At 41.9% G+C, this 27,198-nt stretch overlaps 4 protein-coding genes across 8 annotated transcripts in view; 2 read left to right on the top strand and 2 right to left on the bottom strand.

Annotated features, from left to right (window-relative positions):
- Window positions 1–27,198, top strand: part of LOC132453796 (uncharacterized) — a 159,765-nt gene that overhangs the window by 82,656 nt on the left and 49,911 nt on the right. The window lies entirely within an intron of this gene.
- The window catches only part of ndufs8a (NADH:ubiquinone oxidoreductase core subunit S8a), a 340,733-nt gene that overhangs the window by 2,938 nt on the left and 310,597 nt on the right, over window positions 1–27,198 (bottom strand). Inside the window, exons 1-6 of one of the 2 annotated variants that reach the window (XM_060046753.1) lie at window positions 9,285–9,430; window positions 8,551–8,605; window positions 7,794–7,859; window positions 7,139–7,228; window positions 781–889; window positions 90–153 (exon numbers count right to left, since the gene is read on the bottom strand). In XM_060046753.1, the coding sequence (XP_059902736.1) occupies window positions 90–153; window positions 781–889; window positions 7,139–7,228; window positions 7,794–7,859; window positions 8,551–8,593 (372 nt within the window). In that variant the 5' untranslated portion in view covers window positions 8,594–8,605; window positions 9,285–9,430. Of the gene's footprint in view, window positions 1–89; window positions 154–780; window positions 890–7,138; window positions 7,229–7,793; window positions 7,860–8,550; window positions 8,606–9,284; window positions 9,431–27,198 lie in introns of those variants that run through there. The other variant, XM_060046754.1, reaches the window with a different exon arrangement.
- On the top strand, window positions 11,104–17,678 carry si:dkey-9i23.8 (parapinopsin). 4 transcript variants are annotated; one of them, XM_060046720.1, is made up of 9 exons: window positions 11,104–11,548; window positions 11,640–11,711; window positions 12,044–12,180; window positions 13,255–13,318; window positions 13,807–13,932; window positions 14,937–15,081; window positions 15,494–15,664; window positions 16,335–16,416; window positions 17,104–17,678. In XM_060046720.1, exons 2-9 carry the CDS (start codon window positions 11,663–11,665, stop codon window positions 17,311–17,313), a joined length of 984 nt encoding a protein of 327 aa, XP_059902703.1. In that variant the 5' UTR covers window positions 11,104–11,548; window positions 11,640–11,662; the 3' UTR covers window positions 17,314–17,678. The 4 variants fall into 4 exon arrangements, with proteins under 4 accessions (XP_059902703.1, XP_059902704.1, XP_059902705.1 ...); XM_060046721.1 differs by having other exon boundaries at window positions 11,108–11,548; window positions 14,937–15,075; XM_060046722.1 differs by having other exon boundaries at window positions 11,108–11,548; window positions 11,640–12,188.
- On the bottom strand, window positions 17,875–26,290 carry tmem187 (transmembrane protein 187). Its single transcript, XM_060046725.1, has 2 exons — window positions 25,976–26,290; window positions 17,875–18,513 (listed from the first exon to the last, which is right to left on the bottom strand). Exons 1-2 carry the CDS (start codon window positions 26,154–26,156, stop codon window positions 17,909–17,911), a joined length of 786 nt encoding a protein of 261 aa, XP_059902708.1. The 5' UTR covers window positions 26,157–26,290; the 3' UTR covers window positions 17,875–17,908.

A 27,198-nucleotide genomic window follows, 5' to 3' on the forward strand; every position in this document is an offset into this window, starting at 1 on the left:
GTAATTTACACAAACAGACATTTTGATACACAAAAACGTGTTGATAGTTATATACACACACGGACATGTTGATAGAAATGTACACACACCTGGGCAGGGCAGATGGCCTCACACAACTTGCAGGCAATGCAGCGCTCCTCTCCAGAAGGATACCTTGAAAATCACAAAAACAATGAGTTACAACCCACACACCTGCTGGTTGGTGGACCGGCCCGGGCGAGCCACCGTCCGCTTCACGGCTTTTGTTCAAATCAAAATAAAAAAAATAGGTCAGTCATCCAGTTCAGACCCCGAGGGGCCTGCTCCATGTTCTCTACTGATCACACTAAAACGGTTCTCTACTGATCACTCTAAAACTGTTCTCTACTGATCACTCTAAAACTGTTCTCTACTGATCACTTTAAAACTGTTCTCTACTGATCACTCTCCCTCTGTTCTCTACTGATCACTCTACCTACAAAAAAAACTGATGTTATTGATAGTCATCAATAGTATAATAATGACCTGTTAGTAAAAGTTTTTTTTTTTAATTATTATTATCATCATCATCATTATTATTTTGCTTTGAATAAAATCAGGGGCTTTTGTCTTGTCCACTGTACCGTATTTCAATCTGTCCGGAAAATGCCATGCTGGGAACCGTTACACCCCTCGTTCACACAGTTCATCTGTTCTCTCCCATGTACACTACTACCTAAATACCTACTATTCATAATCCATGAAGCATACTTTTGACTCAGACACCAGATAAACACTCAATGAACCTCAGGCTGGCAGTACCTGCGGAGGGCGTGCTCCCCTCTGAAGCGTGGAGAGAGGGGTCCCTTCTCAAAGGGGTAGTTGATGGTGGCAGGCTCCCTGAAGAGGTAGCTCATCGTCATGCCCAGCCCTGGCCAGTAGAAGGGGTCAAAACACAACGAGCTGTGATGCAGCAGAACACCATGCCTGCTGTTCAAAGATCGACCGCAGTTTCGTCCCCGCCTCAACATCTGGCAGTGTTGAGGTATAGTTATGCAATATATTTTATGCTGATTAATAAGATCGTTATATCCCTATTATTCCAATAATCTACTTGATAACCATTAACTACAGCCAAAATGGGAGGTTGATTTTTGTGGCACTGGTTTTATCCTTCGTTCCAGCAACATTCAGTGTGTAGTACGGGGCTCCCTCTGGAAGCGGCCTGGAGGAGGGGGGCTCATGCGTGGCAGGGCGGATGGCTGCAGAGAAAGCCATGTGGGTGCACTACCGTCAGCCCATTTATAATATGTATAATACAATTATGTAGCATTAAGACTAGCAGATATATACAACAACAGCCGATAACATCTAAAGGCCCAAACAGACCAATCCGACTGCCGATTTTTGGCAGAAAAGGCAGTCGGACCGATCAGCCTCCATAACAGCAGGCGAAGCTAATCTGTATTGTGACTAGGGATGGGCATAATTAATCGATGCTCGATAATTGATCGTTAAGAAATGCGTCGATCAATTTATATTGTTATCGATTAAAAGGACGTTGTGTTGCATACTGCGAGTCTTGAAGCATTTAATTGAATATAACCCTGCCGACTGGTGGAAAGTGAATGGAAGAAGGTTCCCCAGGCTGTCAAAGTTAGCGCGACAATACCTCTGCATCCCCGCAACTTCGGTCCCGTCAGAGCGGGTGTTTTCTGCTGCTGGACTGACAGTTACAAGGCTGCGTTCGCGTCTGACCCCCGAGCATGTTAACATGCTTATATTCCTAAACAAAAATATGTAGGCTGGAGTTACTGTATGCTATGGACGACAGTCACCACCGTATGTGAGTCGCTCTTTTCTTTCTTAATGTGTTGACTCTCGCTCCGCTTGGTGCCTCTTGGAGTCGTTACATTTTGCCAAAACGGTGATATTTTAGCAACAAGTCCAGCCTTATATATGTTCAATAAGGTATTGCTTTTAGATAGACTAGTTCATGCAATTGTTTGTAAATGGGTGGCTCATCTTTTTGTTGCGAGCCTTTTCCGCGCGCCGGCTGCAGGCATTATATGTCGGCCTTTCCCCCCCCTTTTTTTTCATAACAGTTATACAGTTTAATGCCCACTTTTAGCCTACTGCCTTTGTTTGATTATTGTTGTCCGATAAGTTCGCTACTTATTGTAATTGGAATAGGCTGCAGATTTAGTCTTGTTGAATCGTTTCCAAACCTTTAAGAGCGCCTGTAGGCGCATTGTTCGAGCGCCGCATTGTTCGAGCGCCGCATTGGCCTATAACCTATAATGCCTGTATTTATTATTTTAAAACTGTTAAACAGTTGTAGGTCTTCAAGTTAACTGTATTGTATTAATTTTGGCCCATACATTATTGTTGGAATAAAGATTTCATTGATAAAAACATTAGAAAAAAAACATAGAAAAAAGTTAATGATTAATCGATAATTGATCGATAACTCTAGCGATGCTCGATCAAGAAAATTTCTTCAAATGCCCATCCCTAATTGTGACCCAAAAAAACAAAAGCTAGAAATGACGGAACTTCTCTCTAGACCAAAACACAGAGCACGCTGTGTCGTCTGTAATTGTCACTGCCTCTTGTTCACTGATTCACTAGTCAAGGGCCGATTACACATGCTTGAAAAGATCACAGACGACGTTGACGATGGCCGATCGCACAGCACACATGAAACAGATTCCGGTCACCGACACACACACGACACACCGCCAGACTGTCCGACGACCGATAATCTGGTTGATCTGTAGCGGCTTTAACAGCAAAGTTCTGTTGGCAAGAATCATACCATCATACCTTAGTGAGTTAATCTATCCCTATACCCCCACTAGATCACTGCGTTCCTCCAAGGAGTGATTCTTATGTCGGGCAGATGGCACCACTAGGTCCCAAACATGACTCTTCTCATTTATTTTACCCCAATGGTGGAACGAGATGCCAAGCGAAATTCGCTCGGCCACTATCTTGGACTCATAAAAAAAAAAAAAAACATTTGAAGACGCATCTCTCCTCCCAGTTCAGACTTAAATGTCCCCCCCCCCCCGTCAACAATTGTTATCCCCCCGGTCAACAACTGGTCCATCAAAAAAAAAAAAAAAATATATATATATATATATATATATATATATATTTACACACATATACACATACATATATACTAGAGCTGTCAAGCGATTAAAATATTTAATCGTGATTAATCGCATTAATGTCATAGTTAACTCACGATTAATCGCAAATTCTTTTTCTATGCTAAATATCCCTTGATTTTTTTGTCCCATAATTCTTCTCATTTTAATTCTCTTATCAACATGGTGAAGTGCATCGGCTTGTCTTGTGCAAATGATTTTTTATTGATAACAACATTGGCATATACTGATCAAAACAGGACGATACAAAAAAAGAGCCTTTAGTGCAATTAAACGACTGCTTTGAACAAATGTCATTTGAACATAGCAGTCAGGCTACTGCTTCTTTGTTTTGAGCCAAAGAAAAATAAATAAATAAATAAAATATTTGCGTTAATTTTTTTAACGCCGTTAAAATTGGTTTGCGTTAACGCCGTTAATAACGCGTTTAACTGACAGCTCTAATATATACATATATATATATCTCAGGGATGCAAACACATGTATGACAAAAAAAGAGAGCTACGCGAAGTCGGAAAAAATGTGACGGCATGATATCCTATTATCATGAGAAGGCCTATGCTATATGCTATATGCCTAGAAAGATAAAAACTATATTAGTTAAAGTTAAAGTCAGTTAAAGTGACTTTTTAAACTAAGTAAATTTATTTTCACACACACACACACCTCTGCATTGGGTTTCGGAGAAGCTGTGCAACACTTTGTGTACCTTACAGTCTGCATACAGGGCATGTACACCCCTGCTGGCATAATTAATTTCTTTAATGCAGAGTGTGCATTTAGCACATCCTTTTTTCTCAATTTTTTGGAAAAAATCTGACAGTGGAAAGTAATGCTTCACTGAATTCACCTCAGTCGTGACTTCTAATTTTAGCCCTGACCACTTCCAACTGCACTTGCACCCTGCGTCCTGCTGCACAATAAGTGCATCCTTCTCCGATATTTCCCACCACTATCCTCGGGTCGGGCCGGGCCTTTGATCGAGCGTTTTTATTTTTATCATTGGTTTATTGGCCTAATCTGAGGAGAAATCTATGCCATAAACAGTCTTCCGTTGCTAAGCGATGTCACCGTCTTTGCGGACAATTTATAATTATTGCTCTGCTGATCAACACTACGAATGCTGGTAACGAATAAATTGTAAAAAGGCACACCATGTGAAGTTATTTTTTTTAGTTTTGCAAGTAGCCGTGTAATAAGCGGGATCATGTAGGCCTATAGAACGTTGCCGGTCATTATAGAAAATAAGCCCCTTCAGGGCGAAGCAAGACGCCTTCGCTGCGCGTCGGTGTACTGTTCGCCCTGTCGGGGCTTATTTTCCCGATAATGACCGGCGTTCTATACATTATCCCTTACATATATATTTAGCAGAGTAGGCCTAGTAACAAATGTGTACAAAATTACATATGTGTTAAAATAAATGTCGGGTTGAAATCGGGCCCGGGCTCATAATTACAGTTAATGTGTCGTGTCGGGCCGGGCTCGGACAGAACGTGCACGGGCTCGGGCCGGGTCGGGCTTGATTTTCTGGGCCCGCTCTAAACTCTAACATGCGCATCCAATATTTAACCTTCAGTCGACGCGACGGCAAGGGCTGTGATTGGTCCCCTAACAAAATCATTTCGGGAATCCCTTTTCTTTACTTCGAAGGCTCGAGGGGTCTCAGTCAGTCAGATTACGGAATATTGACACCTGCACGCGCGCACCCCCCCCCCCCCCCCCCCAAAAAAAAAACACTTCGGATCTGCACGAACCACACAGGGCCCCAAAATGTACGATAAAAAAGCGACTCGCGCCAAAAAGCGCGCCGTTTGCATGTCTGATATATAAACTGCTCAAAAAAATAAAGGGAACACTTAAACAACACAATGTAACTCCAAGTCAATCACACTTCTGTGAAATCAAATTGTCCACTTAGGAAGCAACACTGATTGACAATCAATTTCACATGCTGTTGTGCAACTGGAATAGACAACAGGTGGAAATGATAGGCAATTAGCAAGACACCCCCAATAAAGGAGTGGTTCTGCAGGTGGTGACCACAGACCACTTCTCAGTTCCAATGCTTTCTGGCTGATGTTTTGGTCACTTTTGAATGCTGGCGGTGCTTTCACTCTAGTGGTAGCATGAGACGGAGTCTACAACCCACACAAGTGGCTCAGATAGTGCAGCTCATCCAGGATGGCACATCAATACGAGCTGTGGCAAGAAGGTTTGCTGTGTCTGTCAGCGTAGTGTCCAGAGCATGGAGGCGCTACCAGGAGACAGGCCAGTACATCAGGAGACGTGGAGGAGGCCGTAGGAGGGCAACAACCCAGCAGCAGGACCGCTACCTCCACCTTTGTGCAAGGAAGAACAAGAGGAGCACTGCCAGAGCCCTGCAAAATTACCTCCAGCAGGCCACAAATGTGCATGTGTCTGCTCAAACGGTCAGAAACAGACTCCATGAGGGTGGTATGAGGGCCCGACGTCCACAGGTGGGGGTTGTGCTTACAGCCCAACACCGTGCAGGACGTTTGGCATTTGCCAGAGAACACCAAGATTGGCAAATTCGCCACTGGCGCCCTGTGCTCTTCACAGATGAAAGCAGGTTCACACTGAGCACATGTGACGGACGCGACAGTCTGGAGACGCCGTGGAGAACGTTCTGCTGCCTGCAACATCCTCCAGCATGACCAGTTTGGCGGTGGGTCAGTAATGGTGTGGGGTGGCATTTCTTTGGGGGGCCGCACAGCCCTCCATGTGCTCGCCAGAGGTAGCGTGACTGCCATTAGGTACCGAGATGAGATCCTCAGACCCCTTGTGAGACCATATGCTGGTGCGGTTGGCCCTGGGTTCCTCCTAATGCAAGACAATGCTAGACCTCATGTGGCTGGAGTGTGTCTGCAGTTCCTGCAAGATGAAGGCATTGATGTTATGGACTGGCCCGCCCGTTCCCCAGACCTGAATCCAATTGAGCACATCTGGGACACCATGTCTCGCTCCATCCACCAACGCCACGTCGCACCACAGACTGTCCAGGAGTTGGCGGATGCTTTAGTCCAGGTCTGGGAGGAGATCCCTCAGGAGACTATCCACCACCTCATCAGGAGCATGCCCAGGCGTTGTAGGGCACGTGGAGGCCACACACAATACTGAGCCTCATTTTGACTTGTTTTAAGGACATTACATCAAAGTTGGATCAGCCTGTAGTGTGTTTTTCCACTTTAATTTTGAGTGTGACTCCAAATCCAGACCTCCATGGGTTAATGAATTTGATTTCCATTGATATTTTTTGTGTGATTTTGTTGTCAGCACATTCAACTATGTAGAGAACAAAGTATTTAATAAAAATATTTCATTCATTCAGATCTAGGATGTGTTATTTTAGTGTTCCCTTTATTTTTTTGAGCAGTGTATGTATAGTAACGCAGAGTGACTTTGATGAGTAACTTTACTCTGATTATTGGTTTGGAAATAGTATTGCGTTAGATTACTCGTTACTGTTACGCGTTACGCGTTACGTTACTTAAACTTATTTACTCGTCCTCTTTTATGTATTCATTTAGTGTATTCTGTTTTTCAGTAAGACCACATACATTGTCAGCTTCGGACTATCTTATGTTTAGTAAACGTTTTATTTTATTATCATGTTGGGTTGGATTTTTTTATGGAATTATTACTGCTTGTTTTTAATGTAATTAATGTCATTATTACTGTTTGTTGTCAAATATGTTGTACATTGCCTTGGAGAAAGGCGTCTGCCAAAGTAAATTAAAGTAAGAAACAGCTGAAGATAGTTCAGAAAATCTATGCACAGTAAATGCTGGGAATCAAATGTCTACAAAGAATAACACGATAAAAGCAAACAATTAAAAATATAATGAATCCCACTGCATGAGGGGTTAGGATTGGGGCACAGATTAGAAGTACTGAAATAGCAGGCAGGTTGTTCTTCATTTACATTTAGGGCATCTAGCAGACACTTTTATCCAAACCGACTTAGAATAAGTCCATTTACTGACCTCTGAACAGCTCTGTCCACAGCAGAGTCTGAGCGGCCCGGTCTGTGATGGCCTTCATGTCCAGGGAAGCCTCCTGGGCATTCACATACTCTGTAACAAAATGGGGAAATCTATTACACAAAGGGGAAATCTGTAACACAAAGGGGAACTCTGTAACACAAAGGGGAACCCTGTTGCACAAAGGGGAACCCAGTTACACAATGGGGAACCCAGTTACACAAAGGGGAACCCTGTTACACAAAGGGGAACTCTGTAACACAAAGGTGAACTGTAACACAAAGGGGAACTCTGTAACACAAAGGGGAACTCTGTAACACAAAGGGGAACCCTGAAACACAAATGGGAACTCTTATGATGGCTGCCGAGTAGCCTTGGGCCTCGCTGGAGTCGGTCTGCAGTTTGTGCTCAATTGTGAATTTGTTGATTGTGCTTAACCGCTTTGTTCGCGTCTTGGTTGAATGTAATTCATTTTATATGTGTGACGGGATCATCTGATGTAAAATGAATTTGAAGGGATTTTGCACAATTTCTTTTGACAGACAAATATATAGAAATCGTGTGGTTGGGATGCAAATAAGATTTGTATTTTACAGTGTTACACTGCATGAAAGCTCACAGTGAATGAATTGGTGTGTTTTGTCAAAGTGGTACTTACTAAAACTCTCTCTCTGCCCGGACACACTGAAGCACCTAACTAGACTCTGGCCAGTCACAAACGACCCTGAAAGAAAAACACATGATCGTCATCATCATCATACAGAAAAGGGCAAATCTTCATACATTTCCAGTTAGAAACAGAAGAAAAGTGACAGGGTAGGCTCTGTAGTTGATTCATTGCCACAGCTACAAAGATGGCTGAGAAAATAATAATTAGACCCCATAAGAAGAGCAAATGGAAAGATACAAACGTGAACATTTCTAATTGTGCTATTCCACTGAAAAGTAACAGTATAAATCACACTCTCAACCCAATAGATAACACATGAGCAAGGGAATACGGATACTTGGAACAATAAGACAATGACAGCGAATTCACTAATTAAATGCAGTGTTGCTGAGCTACACCAGCATGATTTGTATACTGCTACTTGCTATAAATACAAATCATTATTGTACGTAAGTAGGTTTCTAATGGTAATTTGGATGTAACATGGTGATGGTATAGATTTCTACATGTTGTATACATAGTGTATGTATGTATGTATGTATGTATGTATGTATGTATGTATGTATGTATGTATGTATGTATGTATGTATGTATGTATAGGCATGCATGCATGTAGAGGGCAAACAAGTAATGAGTATGTGTATAACTCGACATTTAGCCTTTTAGAAGGACTTAGATTAAAGGTGACCATGAGAATAAGGCAAGACAGTAGCGGTGTCTGAATCCATGGCTGTTGAAACCATACCTTGCCTGGAGGTGGAGTACAGCAAACGCAGAGTTGCAGCCATCACGTTTAAACGCTGAAGCGAAAATCAAATGAGTCAGGAGAGAAGAACACAAAATAAACGCAACTACTTGTGACTATTTCACATAAGAGTCCACTTCACAGTGGATTGTACAACAACAACACTACTACAGCTGAGCCGATTTGCGCCCCCACGCATGCGCGATGAGGCAGCACCCCCTGCTGGTTTGTTCGCAGGCCCGTTTGAAGGGCAGTGGTTTGGTTCTGGATGTTCATCAACGCTTCATGTGATGAATGTCGCGACTAAACTGGTTCACTCAACAGCACCGTTGAGTGAATAGATCTCATTTGACGACCAGTTCCGGACTGTAAACTTGAGCTGACAACAATATTATTAATATCCACAGCCAAATCACATCAAGACATTTGTTCTTCAGCTTCGTTAGCTTGTTAGCAGTGCTAATCTGCTGACCAGGTGCAGAAAGTGATCTTCAAAAAGCTTTCATGGACAGAGTAGAAGTCCTCAGACGCAGAGACGCAGAGCTCCAGTACAGGGTTAGTAACTCTAACTCCACAACATCTCAAGGACGAGATGGGAGGTTAAGGGACGGCTGCCATCAACAATCATCAACTTGGACCTGTACACATTTTTATTAATTGTTTAAGTTTCACCTGACGAAACCACCTACGTTTTTAAGACTGTAATAAGACATTTGAGAACATAATATGCTTACCGATCTGTCGCTATTTGGCCTTCTTAACCAGAACAGCAGACGATTCTAGCGCTCTGCATGAAGTGACGACAGACGTGTTCGGTCAGCTCACCGGAAATGACGTTATTCTTCTTCTTCTTGTTTAATGGCGGATCATAGCTTTACACTATATACCGCCACCTGCTGGACTACTACACAGTGTGTAACAAGGAAGTTGGAAATGATACTTTAAATCATAAAAATAAATTCTGAGAAAAAACATACAAACAAAACGAAATAAATAAATTAACAAAATAAATAAAAGAATAATAATAAAAAAATCTATATATTTATTTGTGGTTAAATTATTCTAATTAGTTCAGTATCATTAAAATACATAACAAAATACCTGCTTCTTTGTCCATCCATTCCTTGCTCCTGTAAAATATTGTGAATATCTTTTTCTTCATCCAGTTCTTTCAATTTCTGCCTGTGCTGGTCAAATTTCTTAAAAATAAAACATGATTAACATCCTCTACAACTTTGCACTCAGAGCATACAATAAGTCCAGTATGACCTAATCTCAACCTTGGTATTAAAACTTCTTCATGTCTGTTTAGCCCCTTTGAGGTGATTTTCTTTCCTCCAACACTGCTCTGGTACCTATTGTAGTAGGCTATCTGGCTGAACTCTCTGACTCCCATTCATCTTGCCACCTTAACAATACCTCTGATTTAATTAATGATATAACATTACCTTTGCCCAATGGAATGTGAATATCTGTTTGGTCTAATTCCAGTGCTTTTTTTAGCTAACTTTTCAGCAATTGAATCGCCATAGATTCCGGCTGGAATCCAACAGAACTGAATAACTAATCCAAGGCTTATAATATTTAAAAGAAGATGCTTTACCTCTATTACCAAATCTTCACGTATTGTTATAAACTTTGTAGTACTGCCATAGAATCAGTAGATATAACTGATCTAAGAGGCTTAGTATCTACAACCCATCTAAGAGCGGTTATTATTGCAGTCATCTCTATTGAGTATACTGATAAAAGTCACTCACATATCCATATCCTTTTTCAAATTCTGGAATATATATACCAATAGCACATTGCTCGTTGGGATCTTTGGAACCATCTGTAAATATTTTCAGATATCCGGAGTATGAAGTATTTGAATAACTTAAGCAGGCTTGAGCAAAACTTTGCTTGGTGAGATGCTCGCTTTTTGCTGTTATAAATCAATACTTACCTCTGGATAAGCTAATGCTGGACCTTGCTTTAATGCTTTCAATCCAAACTCATTCACTAAATTGTCGATATTCCAACCAAATCCATTGGCCTTTTTAGTATATTTCCAACAATCACTAATCACTGACATGGATGGGTTCACGTTGTAACTTAATTTAGATTTCAATATGTAAATCAAAGGGGTTTCTTATTTATGATAGGCCAGACTAAGTGATTTCCCACTATGGTGTTTTACTTTGTTTGGTGAACACAATAAGAAGGGATTATACAGTTGGGGCAGTATGGTTGTGCTCCAATGTACGACATGTTTGGTGTAGTTCCTCTGAGGTCCACCAGAGGGCAATGTTTTCACCTTCTTCTGCTTCTTATTTATGGAAAATTAAAAGTTTTGGAGAGCATTACCGCTACCAACTGGACTGGAGTAGAAATCAGGAGCAGTGAATTCAACTTTAATATTTATAGCAAATAGATATATGTTACACCGGTTTCTCTCCATGATTACATTTAAATTCACTTTATTTTGCAGAGTGACCAAGAAGCCGATTTACTGTCTGACATTATTTTATAGTAGGACATGCATAATTGTCTTAGAGAAGTTATAAATCATGTTAGCCTATTCTAGTAGAATCCCCAAAATACATTGATAACCACACAATTAGCTAAATGTGAGCCCTTGAAGTTAAATTCTACAAGAATACCCCAGAGCCATGTGTTTCCACGTTTCATGTTTGGATAAAAATGTCCAGATCTGTTGAAATATCAGTGGGGTAATAATAACACACACATTAAAATATATATTCTCCAGCGCCTACATGTATTGCTTTTCTTATTATATATTCAAATTCTCTTCATCTGTAGGTGTTAGCATTTTTCCTAATATTGAATATAGAAGCCCTTTAACAGTTTGATAAATCAATGTCTTCCTGTATGCTGAAGCAACTGATGTGTGGAGACTGAGGTCCAGTCCACCCTCTCAGTGCTCTTTTGCTTCATACTGACAGCCTAGACTAGAGGGATGGGTGGACAGAGAGCTACAGAAGTGTTGTTGCAGGTATATAATCTCAGTTTGCATTGTAAGCTGTTCTTGTTGAGTGAAATGAAGCATGCCAATTTTAATTGGAAAGGTGTGGTTGATTTGACAGGTACACTCAATGTGAGCACTGCTATGAGCACTCTTGAAGGTAGAAGGCAGGCGGTTTATCCTATTCCTACAAGTAAGTGAACATTATTTTATTTTCCATTTACAACTATTCTCAGCAGAAATGAATAGCTAACACTTATTCAACATAGGACACCACACCATTCTCTTGCTAGACACAAGCCACTTGTAATGGACATGACGCTGGAATGTAGCATTATCATCCTCCATGGACCAATATGAATGATAAAGAAATGTAGTTGGTAGAGTAGTAATACTCAAAATAGACAATGTGAGCATGTATTGTTCATTCCATTGAACATAAAAACTTCAACAAAAACATGACCAACTGAACTCCTAACGTGCTTTGAAATGGCTAAACCCCCGACCCCAACTCATCTCGCTCAGTGAATAAGTACCTTAACGACAGTGCGGTGGAGCGACCCTGGACGGAGGTGGAGAGATGGGTGTTGGTGACAGTGTTGGGGCTGGAAATGGTGATGGGGGTGGTGGGCAACTGCCTTGTCCTGCTCATCAAAGTCATGGTAGGGCTGTGAGTCTGTCGCTCTTCGTCTCTCTCTGTGTCTTCCTGTGATCCGTTGTGCCTTACAAATTGGGGTATGCCCTCAGGTGTGGCTGTTTCTTGGATGATCATAGGGTTCCTAGATGTCAAGGAATTATAAGGATCGGAGCAGATGTGAATAGGGTTAAGTGTTATAAACAGGAGGTCATGTGACGATGATATGTTTACGCTGGGACTGTGGGTCCTCTGCTTTGTTCCTCTCCATAGATAGACACGTGTCATTCTTACAAGCTTACAGAGTGATTCTTAGTTAAACTGCACAATACACAATCTGTATGTAGCTGTTAGTATAGGAAGGGGTTACCCTAACCCTAGGGGTCAGGAAAGTGAGTTATTTGTCATTCCGGGAAGACATTGATGTGTTTGAAACAGCCTTAGCGTTTCAATGTGGGACCTGGCAAAACAAAGTTTCATTATAGCCTACTAGGTTACAGTGTATTTACATTGATTTAGGAGTTTACAATGCTACAATTCTGAGTCCTCTGAAGATGCCATGATGCATTCTGAATCAAGAACTATATGAGATCTGGGTATTCATCCAGGCTAGTTTGTTTTATTATCTATAAGATTCGCCCATTTTGGTAAAATTGTAAGTATATTGTGTTATAAGCTAACACTGTTTGTGCATAATTGCCTTCTTTCACTGTAAGTTTATGTGCATTTTACTACGAAAACACAGCTTATTTGTAACACTGATGTACTATCCGAACATGTATTAAGTCCACTGAGATGTGGTAATAATAAATGATAAATAAAGGACCAGAGATCATCAGCATCATCCTCATCATTCGCAGAACAGTACTGCAACACAACTTATTGGGCAGTGGATTGAAAGTTTTACAAAACATAATCAACAATCATGAAGAAAACGTTGATCAATTGGAATGTAGACTCATGTTTCTCACATGAATTGAAAGTTATTCTGTTTATCCCTCATCCAATGTCATAGAATATGATCTTTCCTTTCTGAGTTTTATTTTTTTCCTTCTTCCCAAATTTAAAACTTTGTTTAGTTCATCCTTTCCTTTCATTCCAGTGCAGTAAGCAGTACTCTTGTCGCTACTGGGTTCCCTTCCTGAGTCTCACCCTGTCGGACCTAGGTATGGGTACCACTGGATTTACGCAAAGAAACATATCAGGGATGTATCTCAGATTTTCTGATTCACTCTCCAGACATCAGTCCATTGATCAGACATTGATAGATTAATTTATTTATTATGTCAAATATATTATTACTATTATACCCAATGGCAACATGCAGTCGATGAATCTCCACAACTTAATATAAAATAAGTGTAACAGGCTTGTGTGTGTTGGTGTGAGTGTGTGTGTTTGTTGGTGTGAGTGTGTGTGTGGCAGAGATCTGTACAAGAACACATCTTGAGCTTGGTAAAGGTTTTATAGATATTTTTCGCACAACTTTTGGAAATGTTCACGCCTTCTAACCTCTGTAAACCTCTGGGATTTTTTATGTGTTGACTTTTCAAACCAAATCTAACCAGATCAGACACTGTTACAAGGCAGTGCCCTATGACACCATGTCTGAGTTAGCTGCACGTGTTGCAAGTAGTAACACTGTCTCCTCCAGGTTCCTCTGCGCTCATCATCTCTGGCTCCCTGCTGGCCATGCTGACCGGCGGTCAGACATCTCCTTGGTGTGAGGTGGTCAGCCTGTTAAAGTTTGCTTTCATTACCTCCTCTATTGGAAGCATAGGTAACGTAATCATACGCCAGCACAGGTGTGCCATTCTTCATACACTTTTTATGAACCTTTTCAACCCCAACTCAAACCAAGGCGCACTGAGCCTATACGATGACACGATTAAATTGCTAAGACAGAAAACGTTTTGCTTTACATGAATGTATTGTCGTATTGCGGAATAGACGGTAGAATATGTTAGTGCCTCAAGAATGAAACAGAACACATTTTACAAAACACATTTTGTAGACGTGTAAATCATTAAGCCGGTTGCACACCACGCGTCAGTGGGTGACATATGTCCAACTTTTTATTAATAGTTTTCAATAAAGTCACTCACGCAGTACATCCCCGGTGTCCTGAACAGAGGGGCAGACATAATGTCGAGGGGGGGTCCCCAACCAGGAGACATGGACTCTGCACCACCACCATTACAGTTTAATTAATTTTTCACAACCTACAAGCTCTCGTTGTGAAGACATGTCAACCCGCCATTCGTTTCAATGGGAATTGCGACGGTCCATACTTTCAACATTTACATATTTGTAATTTGAAATTCGTCCCAGCCTTTAACAGATAGGGTCTATACATATAACCGCGTTTTCTGATTACCGTTTAATGCATTTTTCACAATTAACCAGCTCTCGTTTTGAAGGCAGTGTTAATTTTGGCAGTTAGATTTAGTCTTGGGCTGTACCGGGTTCCGTTTATGAGAGCCTAAAACACCCGGGACCCCCACCATCATTGCTAAATCAAGTCTATTGTCTTGCTGATATGTTAAACATCCTATAATCAACTACACCCCAATCCCTCTGCGTTTGGTTAAAGTTGTAATGTTGACGTTTGAGAATGAGAACGAGGGTCTGAGAATCGTGCGGAGGGGCTGAGTCTGACTGACGTGCATGATTCGATTCACCGCTACCGGAAACTCGACTGAACGAACGAACGAACGATTCACGAACGACTCTTCTTGACGAACTGAATGACGCGAACTGAATGCAAGACGTTTCCCTTCGCAGCCATCCTGTGTGTGCAGCGCTTGATGGGCATGCCACCTAGGGGCAGCGTCTTGTTCGTGGTTCTGGTGCTGACCTGCTTGGCCTCCTGGGTGTCAGGCGTGGTGTTTGGGACTGTCCCTGTGGTCTACGCCTGGATCAAGTATCTGTATACCTTTCACTTCTGGTTTAAAAGAATTATGGATTGCTTCTTTTGCTTGATATTTCATGTTTAGGGTCGATTCCACCTGATTTCCTTCCACATATAAACTAATAACAGCAGACAGAATGCCCTATCACATTTTACCAAAAAACTATCTAATCTTCTGTACTTTGGCAAAAATTTAATTGGTAGATATTGATAATATACCCTGCAATTAAAAAATGAAATTTAGGTTTTTTAAAAGTCAGATAGGTTATTACTTAATTAAACTCACGAAAGCATTGCAATCTCTTAAACATTGCTTTTTCAGTAGTTGTTTGTATCCTATTGGCCAAAAAAATCTCTAGCTTTGGATTGGGTTAGGGAAATCCTACAGATCCTTAATATCACCTCAACGCTGCTGGGCTCCCCACCGTAGGTACGACCCCGCTGAGATGCTGTGTGCAGTGTTCTGGGAGACCAGCTACTCAGACATGATGGTGTACATCCTGTGTGCCTTCTCCGTCTGCATCTTCCTCCCCGTGCTCCTCATCTTCTTGGGCTCTTTGATGACCGCAGCCGGCCTCGTGCCGCGGTGGAACACCGACAAGTGAGTGGGCTGAGACTGAGAGAGCTTTATGAAGTTATTTTCTGTTCTGAGGTGTTCCGGTCCATTGAAGTGATCTCCTCCCTCCTCTGAGCCGTGTGTGACCATTGTCCCAGAGCGAGACAAGAACAACATCAAAACAACAACAACAACAAAGACAAAGAGGATAAATATGTTAACACCAAAATGAGGAGTAATCTTTTTTTTTTTTTTTTTTACAAATTATCGGACAAAGCCATGTCTGAAACATGTAACGGAAACAGATGGGAAGCCCCGCCCTCTCTCTGGCTCTCACCATTAAACCGAAACGGATATCACCTCCTCCTTAGAATGGACGGAGGTCCCACCCTCTCATTCGCGTCGTGAGACGCTCACTAACCCCGTTCCAGGTGTTAACCAGAAAGTAGCTATAAATAAAATATAAACATCACATTAAAACCCCCAGTTACAATTTTTTTCAGTTTGTGTTCATATCATGGAAGTAAGAAACAAATCAGTTTCTGCAAGTAGCGTACCAAGCAAACTGGGTTCTAATTGCCAGCTTGGTGGTGAAACCCGATGTGGATTCCTCAGAACCAAGATGTCCGTCATCTTTGAATTAGGCCAATGAACGTAGCTTACTTCCTGGCTCGACCTCTGAGGTATCTTACAATGTTCCTCTCTTGGCCTGCAGCGAGGAGGACGACATGTCGTTAGTCACGCCACTGCTGGTGGCCTTCTACCTGCTCTGCTACACCCCCTTCGTCGTGTCCGAGGTAAAACCATCCCCTTCGTCATATCCGAGGTAGGACCAGCCCCTTCATCATATCTGAGGTAAGACCACTCCCTTCGTCGTGTCCGAGGTAAGACCACCCCCTTCATCATATCTGAGGTAAGACCACCCCCTTCATCATATCTTAAGTAAGACCACCCCCTTCGTCGGGTCCGAGGTAAGACCACCCCCTTCATCATATCTGAGGTAAGACCACCCTCTTCGTCGTGTCCGAGGTGAGACCACCCCCTTCGCCGTGCCCAAGGTAAGACCATCCCCTTCATCATGTCCGAGGTAAGACCACCCCCTTCATCGTGTCTGAGGTAAGACCAACGCCTTCATCATGTCCGAGGTAAGACCACACACACGCCCACACACAGTGTTGGAGAGTACGTCAGCAGGAAGCAGGTAAGGATGTCCTCTATGCTTCACAAAACACAAACAAACCAAATAATGCAACTAAGGTCCAGACTGTACAGGATCAGGCCTTTCCATTGTCCAGCATCAGCGAGGGTCAGATATCTCAGAAAAACATCAGTTTTATCTTTAAATGTTATAGATTCAAGTAACTTGAGGAATCCTGATAAGACAGGAAAATGAATAATCCTCATCAATGATTTGATGAGGAAAATCTACCGAAATCTACCATCTAAGTGAAAAGTTGTCATTTCTGTTTCATGTTTTCCTTCAGCTGATTCTCCTGGGCAAGCAGGATCTGTCCCCGGCTCCTTATTGGCTGAGGACCTTGTCATCGGTCATGTCCTACCTGGACTGTGGGCTGAACCCACTCATCTACTGCTCTCACCGAGACTTTAGGGAGGCGGGCCTATCCCTGCTGTGGACAAGTAGAAAGTCCTTCTCAGATCCCATTCTCACAGGCATAACACAGTTAAACCTATAGGACATGGCCAGGGGCCTCAGAATGTGCTTAACGCCTGTCCGGGCCCCCGAAAAAGAATATCACCAAACCAAGAATTTGCATTAGCTCACATCTGCCAATGTAATATGCCAATAGTTTAGTAGCTATAGTAAACACATAAGGACAAAATCATTAGATCATTTCGCGAGGATGATTTCATCAAAATATTGATGCTTGTAAAAACCTCCACTAAATTCCTGAAACCATTTATGTGTAATATATAATACATTTTGTGTGACGTGGGGCTATTCAATTGTATTCATTGTATTGTTATTACATGTAAGTGTGACTATAGTGTGACAAATTCAATGTTATGTCTTATTTAACAATGAAATTGATCAAATACATGTGTATTTATTTTATTTGTGACTTGAATAGTAGTAGAAATCATAGAGCAAATTGACACAAAATCTGATATATAAAAAGTAGCTTGTGTCCTATTCAAATTGTGCAGCAGAATTGCAAAATTAATCATATTTTCTCTCATAAGAGAAAATAGAAAGTCGTTCAGTAGTTACTCAATGATGACATAGTCAACGAAGCTTTGTATCGTATTATCAATCTTTAATATATCATTTCATCTTGCCTTTTGGCGTGCTTGCGATCGTTCTGAGAGGCAAGTAAGAAGACAAAAACTAAAATGGAACTGAAGGACATCGCACACTTTGGACCAGAAGTGTCCCGTCACACACTGGAAGAGCGCGTACCGGGCCAGCCAGTGGTCCAGCAGCTTCAGGCCGACGAACCCGCCGCAGGACACCAGAGCCAGCACCAGGTGTCTCTGGGAGAGGTGGTCTCCGTACAGACGGTGCACGCGCACTCCTTTGTGCACGGCGTAAACGATGTGGCCCCCGAGGGCCACCTCGAATCCCCGTGCGTGCACAAGCGCCAGGCCGTAGCTCAGCACGGAGCCCAGCTGGGTCGTCAGGGCAAACCACGGACGCCATGAAGCCCCCCCTTCAATGAAGCTGCACCACACTGAGACCCAGGCGAAGATGGGCAGGGTGACCCACTGGTCCAGAACAGCCGGCGCGCGGCGCATAGTGGCCAGGCGCGTCCACTGCACAGGTGCGTAAAAGATCGCCATCAGGGCGAAAACTTGTCTTACGTAGCGACTTTCCTTGGTTTCTTCACTCGAGTTCTTCCTGAACAACCAGTACAATCCCATGACAACGTAACCAACTGCTAAGTTCTTCAGGGAAAGAGGGGTCGAATCCAAAGGAATAGCTTTAAAGAGACTTTATTTGTATAAAGTATTTTCGGTATGGTAAACTGATGCTCTGAAGTAAAGAGAGATTGAAGATGTGCCTTAGCACGTGCGAGAGTATTCTCCCAGCTGATCCAAAACATAAACCCACGTATGTCCTATCGCTGCCTGGAGAGTTCTGAAGTCAATGTGGGTCTGTAGGCTGTTATGATCTGATCAGCGCGGTCCGGAAGTAGTGGGGGGAACCGATGTGAGATAATCTTCGGTAATTTCTCGCCTGGTCTGTGATGCTGCCTTCTGTGGCTAAAGTATATATTACAGTCTTCAGTAGGGTCTTGCTCCCCTTGTGGCTATGTATGGTATTTACGGCTTATATGTTTGGTCCTGCATCATTGGAGCTATGTGAAGGTAGCTTAGATTCTTAAAATACGTAACAGTCCCTCCTTGGTCATCTTAGATGACCATACAATAATATTTTAAATCATAAACACCATTTACCACACCGAAAACATAGTCAAATTAGGATCAATCATCAACACCATCAACTGTGTGGAAAACTCTTGAATAGAGGAAAAAACCACAATGCGCTCATAATACTGAGACGTCATTCACCTTGTGAGTCTCATTGGGAATACAGGTCATTATTTAACAATACAACAATGAACATAAATCTTGTTATCATACAATCGCATGGCCAAACAGCACACAAACAAAACCATTCATAGAAATCCTGAGCTAATACTTTTGGTCATGTGCTACAAGGTCATACAATTTTCATCATGTGCAAAAGTAAAGTAAAAATTGGTAGTCATAATACAATTAAAAAAAATTCAAGATTATTGATAGCCTAGCATGGATTCGGGTGGTTCAGGTGATCTTCGTGCATTGGTTCGCTGTTGCATGTGGGTGGTTTTGGGCGTTGTTATTATCGTAGCCATTGTTTCTTCTGACGCCGTCGGGCCTGTAATTCATGAACCCAAGACTCGTCCCTCCTTGTCAAGGGCTCAACTCAGAGAGGTTACTCCTACATCATGGGAGCCTCCAAACAGGTTCTCCGTCGTCGTCGTGTCAGTAACAGGTGGCCTGTAAAACAACCGTCTCAAGGAAGATCAACAGTACCATTATCAATGCAGCGATTCAGAAATAACGGGTTGCACCCCCAACCAAGCAACAAACATAGTCTGGTATGGTTGTTTTAAAATGTGTTATTCAAGTAAATCCGGGATATTGATTATCTTAAATACAGTTGATTCTACTAGAATAGTATAGGTGTGACTATTCTAGATATTACAGCTGGATAGGGTCGGGCCCCTCAGGTAATGTAAGCCTGAATGGCACTTGGCACTTCTGTAGCGTCCACTGCTGTGGTGATCAGCAGATGCAGTAGCCCTCGTGCGCAGGGAATACAACGGCAGCCGGTGACAATTAACACGGTCTCTGCATTTATTCCCGCGACGGGCACTTACTGGATCAAGCCTTTCCACCTCCCAAACATATTCTCCATCCATCCTGTGAAAGGGTCATTAATGTCGGAGTTCTCTGCCAATTCTAACCTGAGGGATTGTAATTATGCCAGCAACCCATCCGGAGCTGTGTTATTGGGGATAAAGTACAACACGTTGTGCCCATCATCGCATTTACCCCTCCTTGCTCCGTCAATAACATTTCCATATCTATATATATTCCTTTAAACTTTATCTGGTAAACTGAACGAAGTGTTGCTGATTATGATACATGTAATTTATTCAAACAATATAATTTTTATATGGTGTGGAGAAGCAAAACAGAACTGATTCAAATCCATGCCGTTATTTGATCTCCTCATGTGAATGTTGGTCCTTGCTCGGCGGTGGTAGTTTGTAGGCTCCAGGTGTGTCTGCATCTGGTTCTGGAACTTTTTTTTTCTTCTATTGCAGAAATACAAACTCATGTACAGCAGTTAGTTGTTCAAAAACATATTTCCATGAATTCCAATTTTAATTGTTTTACAGTATCTACTTTGATTTAATTTCACACTACATCCCTCCTTGCGCATTGCTTCAGCCATGCGCATTGAATGACAACCAAAGCTAACCACGCCGTAGTGCAACCAAGTTGCTGTAACCAAAAAGATGTAAAAGGGAAATAACAATGTTAAAATTTGCATGTTCAATATCACTTCTGTGTTAACCGTATCTCATAATAACAGTTACCTTAGTCATACTACCCGATTGTCCTACACTAACTGTGTATATTGGATGACCTAATCTTCATTTATTCTACCTATTGCTCGCATTTGATGTTGTCCACACTTTGATTCACTCCTATGTACATCGCATACCACATCAAACGTGAATACGCCTTATTAAATCGCCACTTTCTGCATACCACATGAAACGTGAATATGTCTTAGCAAAGTGACTTATTTTATAGCTATACATGTCCCGGACACGTTCATTACTATTTCCAAAACAGTTTTTTTAGCTACGCAGGTCCCAGACCTAACTATACCATTACATGAACAGTATTTATTATTATAATTATCTAGTTTTTTGTTGGTCAACATCAAATCGATACATTAATTAAACCTTCTGACTTACCGACCTACCCGATTTCTCCCCGTGTGAGCCCGCGAATGACAACTCTCCCGGGGCCTCCCATGAGCCCCACCGTTACCACCTCAGAACACTGCAGGAACGATTAGTCGATTAACGTGTGGCCCGGAGGCTCCCAGGAAGTGCCACAATCCTACGTCTTGACACCTGGTGAACCTTCAGCTAGGTCAATCAAAACCGTCTAAACTAGTTAGAATAAAGAGTCATTCAAACCTACAACAATTATGCACATCTGAGTATTAAATATAGGGTGATATTCTAAAACAAAACAAAACTGAACCTAAAAGAAAAATTCAGAAGTTATTGGGTGAAGCAAAGTTATTGAAAGTTAATTATAATGAACCATTTTCTAATTATCTTAGTTTTATATGTGGTATGCTTTCAATATCCCCTCGTGTATGTAACAGTCGAGTGACCTCCATTATTTTGGTGGCTCTGGCACACACAAGAGGACATTCACACATGGTATATGAATCCACCATTTGTTTTCATTTTATATTTTATCTCTATATACACATTCTTAAGAAAAGCACGAACGCAGATTAATCATAATATGCATCAACAGACCTAAAAATAAGCATATTATTCAACAATTTGAGACCTCAGATGCGATTTCTTCCTGCGGAGCCCTTCATTTTCTAAAGGGTCCGCAGAAAGGTCCGCTGAGTGGCCAGGAGTTCTTACACCTTCAGAAGTGTTGCTGAGGACAGCTGCCTCACAACAAACCAAAAGCCTTTGTTAACCACATGGTCATCTAAATCATCATTCCTTAAGATGTCATAAATATGGGGTTGGCCGTTCCTTATCACTTGCGTCTCTGCGCTTCTCTGGGGATCAAGGATAACGGGCCCAAACCAACACAGAACAACATAGGAACAGAGTGAGAACACCACATGGGAAAATACAAACATACAAAACTTAAATTTGAACATTATCAAATATCTTAACATTAAAAATCTGCATTTCAATATTAGGCATCATACTTCTGTTGTTACCGTAACGTTTTTTATAGTTTGAAATATATATTTTAATCTTTCTTATTTTGGTATTTTGGACCTCGTCAGGTCTGTTGAACTATGCATTTCTACCGCTTGTCCTCAGGATCCTCTATTGGGGGGGACTCCTTCATTGGAGGTTATCCCAGAACTCTTCTAATAAGAATCCCCAGGCCTGGATAACCCCGGACTTCTGTGGATGAGCGGTATGCACGCTATGGACAACTTTAAAGGCTAACCGTTCATGATGTGGAGTCTAGATAATTATTTCTATTTTAAGATCACTGTGTAACTGCCGTACAGGGATCTGGTTGATGCAAGACCCCTGGGTTGGTGCCCTTTTGTAGGACTTCTTTCGGTTCTGGAATCCGGCTTTCCTAATTGTTGAATACAAGATATTGCATGCATATTGGTGGTATGATATTATATCTATTGCAATCGCTCCAATGGAAGCAATAGTTGGCCTTTGAACATTTCACGCAGTGTTTATTCGTATTTAGTAGCTGATTATAGTAGAATTTAACCCATGTAGATTTAATATTCGAAAAAACCGTATTGTAATTGTGTCTACAGCAGTTGAGCTAACTCCCTCCTTGGGCACTGTTTAAAACCATGTGCACCATTTATCAATTAGACATATTATTTTAGCAGTTGAACCCCGTGTCTATTTGAACCAGCCTGGTTCTCTACCCGTCTTGCTACACAAAACGCATGTTTAATAGACAGAAGGGCTCAACAATCTGAAAAAAAAAAAAAAAAAAATAATAATAATAATTACTGTCAGTGTTTGGCATTCGTTCTTATACTGCCATTTCCTGGAGAGAGAAAGAATTAAGATTAAAGCAGAGAAGTAAAAAGATGAGTGTTTGGCAACTATAATGCTTGTGTTGCCACCTCCTAAAGAGAAAAGAGAATTAATATTTTATGCACAGAAGTAAAATGATGATCGTGGGCAACTGATCGTTGTGTTGCCACTCCCTGATTAGAAAAGAGAATATTTGTAGTAATGTTAACGATTAAAAATGATGAATGTCGGGCATCCATTACTGCTCGGGTTGCCAAGGCCTGACGAGAAAAGAGAACAAATTTAGTACAAATGCAAGAGATCGGCTATTTGGAACGCTGGGGGTCGTCTAGTTGGGACTTATAATAGTTATATACTTGTGGTACATTTGGAGATGTTGAGATGTAATTGGGAATAATCTCGTGTTAACGAGTAGGGGGCACTACCAAGAACTACAAATATGGCTGCGGTGCATACTACATACGTATCAGCCGACTACAGAAACTTCTCAGAGTTCTATCTGTCCGGCTGAAAACTGTGGTACCTTATAACATAAGGCTACTACTTAACCGCAATTTGTGTTCTCAATGCACTCTGTTTCTGCCTTGTGTGTACATTTATATGTACACAGATAGCCCTATGAGATCCTTGGATGATAAGGGGAACTACAAATAGAAGTTATCATTGTTAAAAATAGCGACAGAGAGGGAGAGATAGAGAGAGGTGATGTAGGAAGGGTGGGGGTTCATTCTATTCTCTGGGGAAGAGGGGGGTCTTTATGAGGGGGGGTGGGAGATGGGGACTAAAGGATGGGGAAGGAATTTAAGGGGTGAGGGAGGGCCTACTTTTAGACAGGCAGGCAGACAGAGAGAAAGAGCGAGGAATTGGGAGTTACAAGATTGTACAACGTTAATTACTTTTCAATATCCCATATTGAAACTGTGGAACAACCTTCCTGGTTGCCCAAAAGTAATATGTCTGTACAAACAAAGTGGATCTACAGATTTATCACATGTAAACATAAATATTGTTCTCCCATAGATGTTGAAGTCTATTAGTTACACTATTGCTTTACCGATGGTTTTCAACTTATTGCTATGGATTTGTTGATTCGTAGAGGATGAGGGCACTTAAGGAGCGTGCGGAAACTGTAGTTATGAACTAGATATTGATATTTAAATCAAAATCAAACTAAATATCTCAAATATTGGAATGAAATATACAATGGTAATACTTCCAGCTATTGACTAGTGAAATGTGACAATTATACTTGCACCATTGGCTGAATAAGTAGCTGCCAAAACATTGTTATCATTTGAAACAGATGGATCTTTAAGGGAATATATTTATGGAGAGAGAACATATTTCTACACACAGAGACAGAGAGACATAACACACCGGGGGTCCCTTTGTGCAGGCTACCATTGCCTTATCAAACAGCCAGGAGCACTCAGGTCAAAAATGACACTTATTGCCTTCAATAAGTGTGTGCTTGGAGAGAGATAGAGAGAACATATCTCTAGAGAGAGAGGTAGAGATTGTCAAAGTGAGAGAGAGAGCGAGAGAGGTCTGCTATTGTCAGAGACCACGCAGTCTTAACAACAGACAAGATGGCCCCTACCGTACTTGCAGAAGAGAGAGAGGGGGGGGGGGGGAAGAGAGAGAGAGAGAGAGAGAGAGAGGATGTAACACTTAAGTTGAGCCCCCCTGTTGCTCACGAGCAATGGCGTTTATTTCAAAAAGGGCTCTTACTACAAAGATTGTGGAGGTACGAACAAAGGAAACGCACGTTTCCAAGACGCGTTGTCCCTTTAAATCGTATACCACGTGGTACATCCAAAATGCTGTAGAAACAAACTGTATTGGATCTCTATAAGAAGTATGAGATTCCTGCAAGTTTGTCTCCACGGCGGGTTAGCGAGGCACTTGATAGCAGATGGGTTATACTGCGTAAGTCTACCTCTACGGCTGCGTTCTATACTAACCAAAATTGCACATTAGATGTTACATGAACCGGGCTGTGAGGAATCAATTAGTTTTGAACTCCTTGGCAAACGACGGCCAAGCCTCCGGTTCAATATGCAACTAAGTTAGATTAACGTTAAAAACCTGACCTTTCCTCGCTCCGCCGTAAGAGTTCAGAAGTTTATGGTCGGTAATAAATATACCTTATGGTGGCCCGGTTTAACTTCGGCGCTTCACCAAATAAATAACACTTAACCACAGGTGATATGTCTCCCACGTTGGTACGAACATTTAGATCTAATCAGGATTGGATATAGTCTATCTACAAACCCATATAAAACACACTCCTAGCCCTTATACTTCGTGAGCTCGTTATTTAATTTCAATCTGTTAGCTTATTCTAGGCCGTTTGTAACCGGCTGTATGAATTTAAACCAGTCCGAGATTACACGTCCCCGCAGCCTGACGGACGCAGTACAAGCTATTCACCTAATGTTACTAATCTAACTATACAGAGTTTAGTCATTGACAACAGGTTCTGTTTACCTTTGTTGTGGCGCCTGTAAGTAGCTTGTACTGTTCCCGACGGCCTCGCGGTCGCTAGGCTCGGTCCGGATCTTTCCAAGAACGTCGGGGTCAACCAATTGCTAAGTTCTTCAGGGAAAGAGGGGTCGAATCCAAAGGAATAGCTTTAAAGAGACTTTATTTGTATAAAGTATTTTCGGTATGGTAAACTGATGCTCTGAAGTAAAGAGAGATTGAAGATGTGCCTTAGCACGTGCGAGAGTATTCTCCCAGCTGATCCAAAACATAAACCCACGTATGTCCTATCGCTGCCTGGAGAGTTCTGAAGTCAATGTGGGTCTGTAGGCTGTTATGATCTGATCAGCGCGGTCCGGAAGTAGTGGGGGGAACCGATGTGAGATAATCTTCGGTAATTTCTCGCCTGGTCTGTGATGCTGCCTTCTGTGGCTAAAGTATATATTACAGTCTTCAGTAGGGTCTTGCTCCCCTTGTGGCTATGTATGGTATTTACGGCTTATATGTTTGGTCCTGCATCATTGGAGCTATGTGAAGGTAGCTTAGATTCTTAAAATACGTAACACAACATTGATTATAGAGTTAAAAGGCATTGCCAGGAAACCTGGCAGAGAGTCGACCACTTGTTCTGCGTAATGTTCATAGGACAGGTCTACCATGACGTTGTTGAATAAACTTGTGTTTGCCACGGCGACACAAACCAAAAAAGGCAGCGAAACGTGAAGCAGTGCATACTTCATGATGATAATGAGCAAAATGCTTCAGTCATTCCTACAGGCTTGTTTAATGCAATGTTCGTGTGTTTATTGATAGGGCCTAAGAACTGGACTTCAACCGCTGCTGGGAGGATTTCCGCGATACACATCACGTGGTGATGGAGGGAGAGTGTTGATTGGTTCCCTGTCACCCCTCGCCAAGTTACCGCCTTCAATGTCGACAAAAAAGTTAACTCTTCATCCTATAATCCTGTGCCCTATACCACGAAACTCGCTGAACATACCCAGGCTTTCTTAGGAAAACCTGGCTCGACAGAGCCGCAACTCGCAATCAGAGTTAAGTGGTACCACGAAGCTCACTTTAGATTAAATTAGTTGAACCAGGTTTTCCGCTTTAGGTTCAATGCGCGTTCACATAAAAGGGGCGTTTCTCGCGTCATTTGACTCACTTCTGCAAAATGGATCGAGCAAGAGCCGTCTATTTCACTGAAGACGAGCAATGCATAATTATGAATTCGTACGAGGAATTTAAACAGCAAATTACAGTCAAGGGGAACACGGTTGCCCATAATAAGGCTAGGGTTGCGTGCTGGCAAAAAATAGCCGACCGTGTTAATGCGTAAGTGAAAAGATTCTGCATATTGTCTAAAAAATATCTAGGCCTATCATCATGCCTTTTACCCCCATATATGTGGTGCCAGCACGCACCTACGAACATGGGCCCAAGTGAAAAATAAATATAAAAACATAATTCAATGTGGTAAGTTGTAAGCATCCATTTTAATAATTTCAGGTGAATCTAGTCTATGATTTGCATTGGCCTATAGCTCCAACCTTTAATCTCATGTTGATTACCTGTAGCAAATAAAAAGAAAACAAAAATTAATATGACTGGGAGGGGGACCGCTCCACCGCCCTTCACCATAGAGTGGCGAAGTCACGCCCCTTCCGGTAGGGCTCATGGGACCTATGAGATCGAAAAATATGAATGGGTGTCAATGGAGAGAAAATAATTATTTTCTGGTCCCGGTCTTTATATGCCCTGGATTACACATATGTTGTTTGT

This window comes from Gadus macrocephalus, chromosome 3, assembly GCF_031168955.1.
Source record: "Gadus macrocephalus chromosome 3, ASM3116895v1".
NCBI lineage: Eukaryota > Metazoa > Chordata > Actinopteri > Gadiformes > Gadidae > Gadus > Gadus macrocephalus.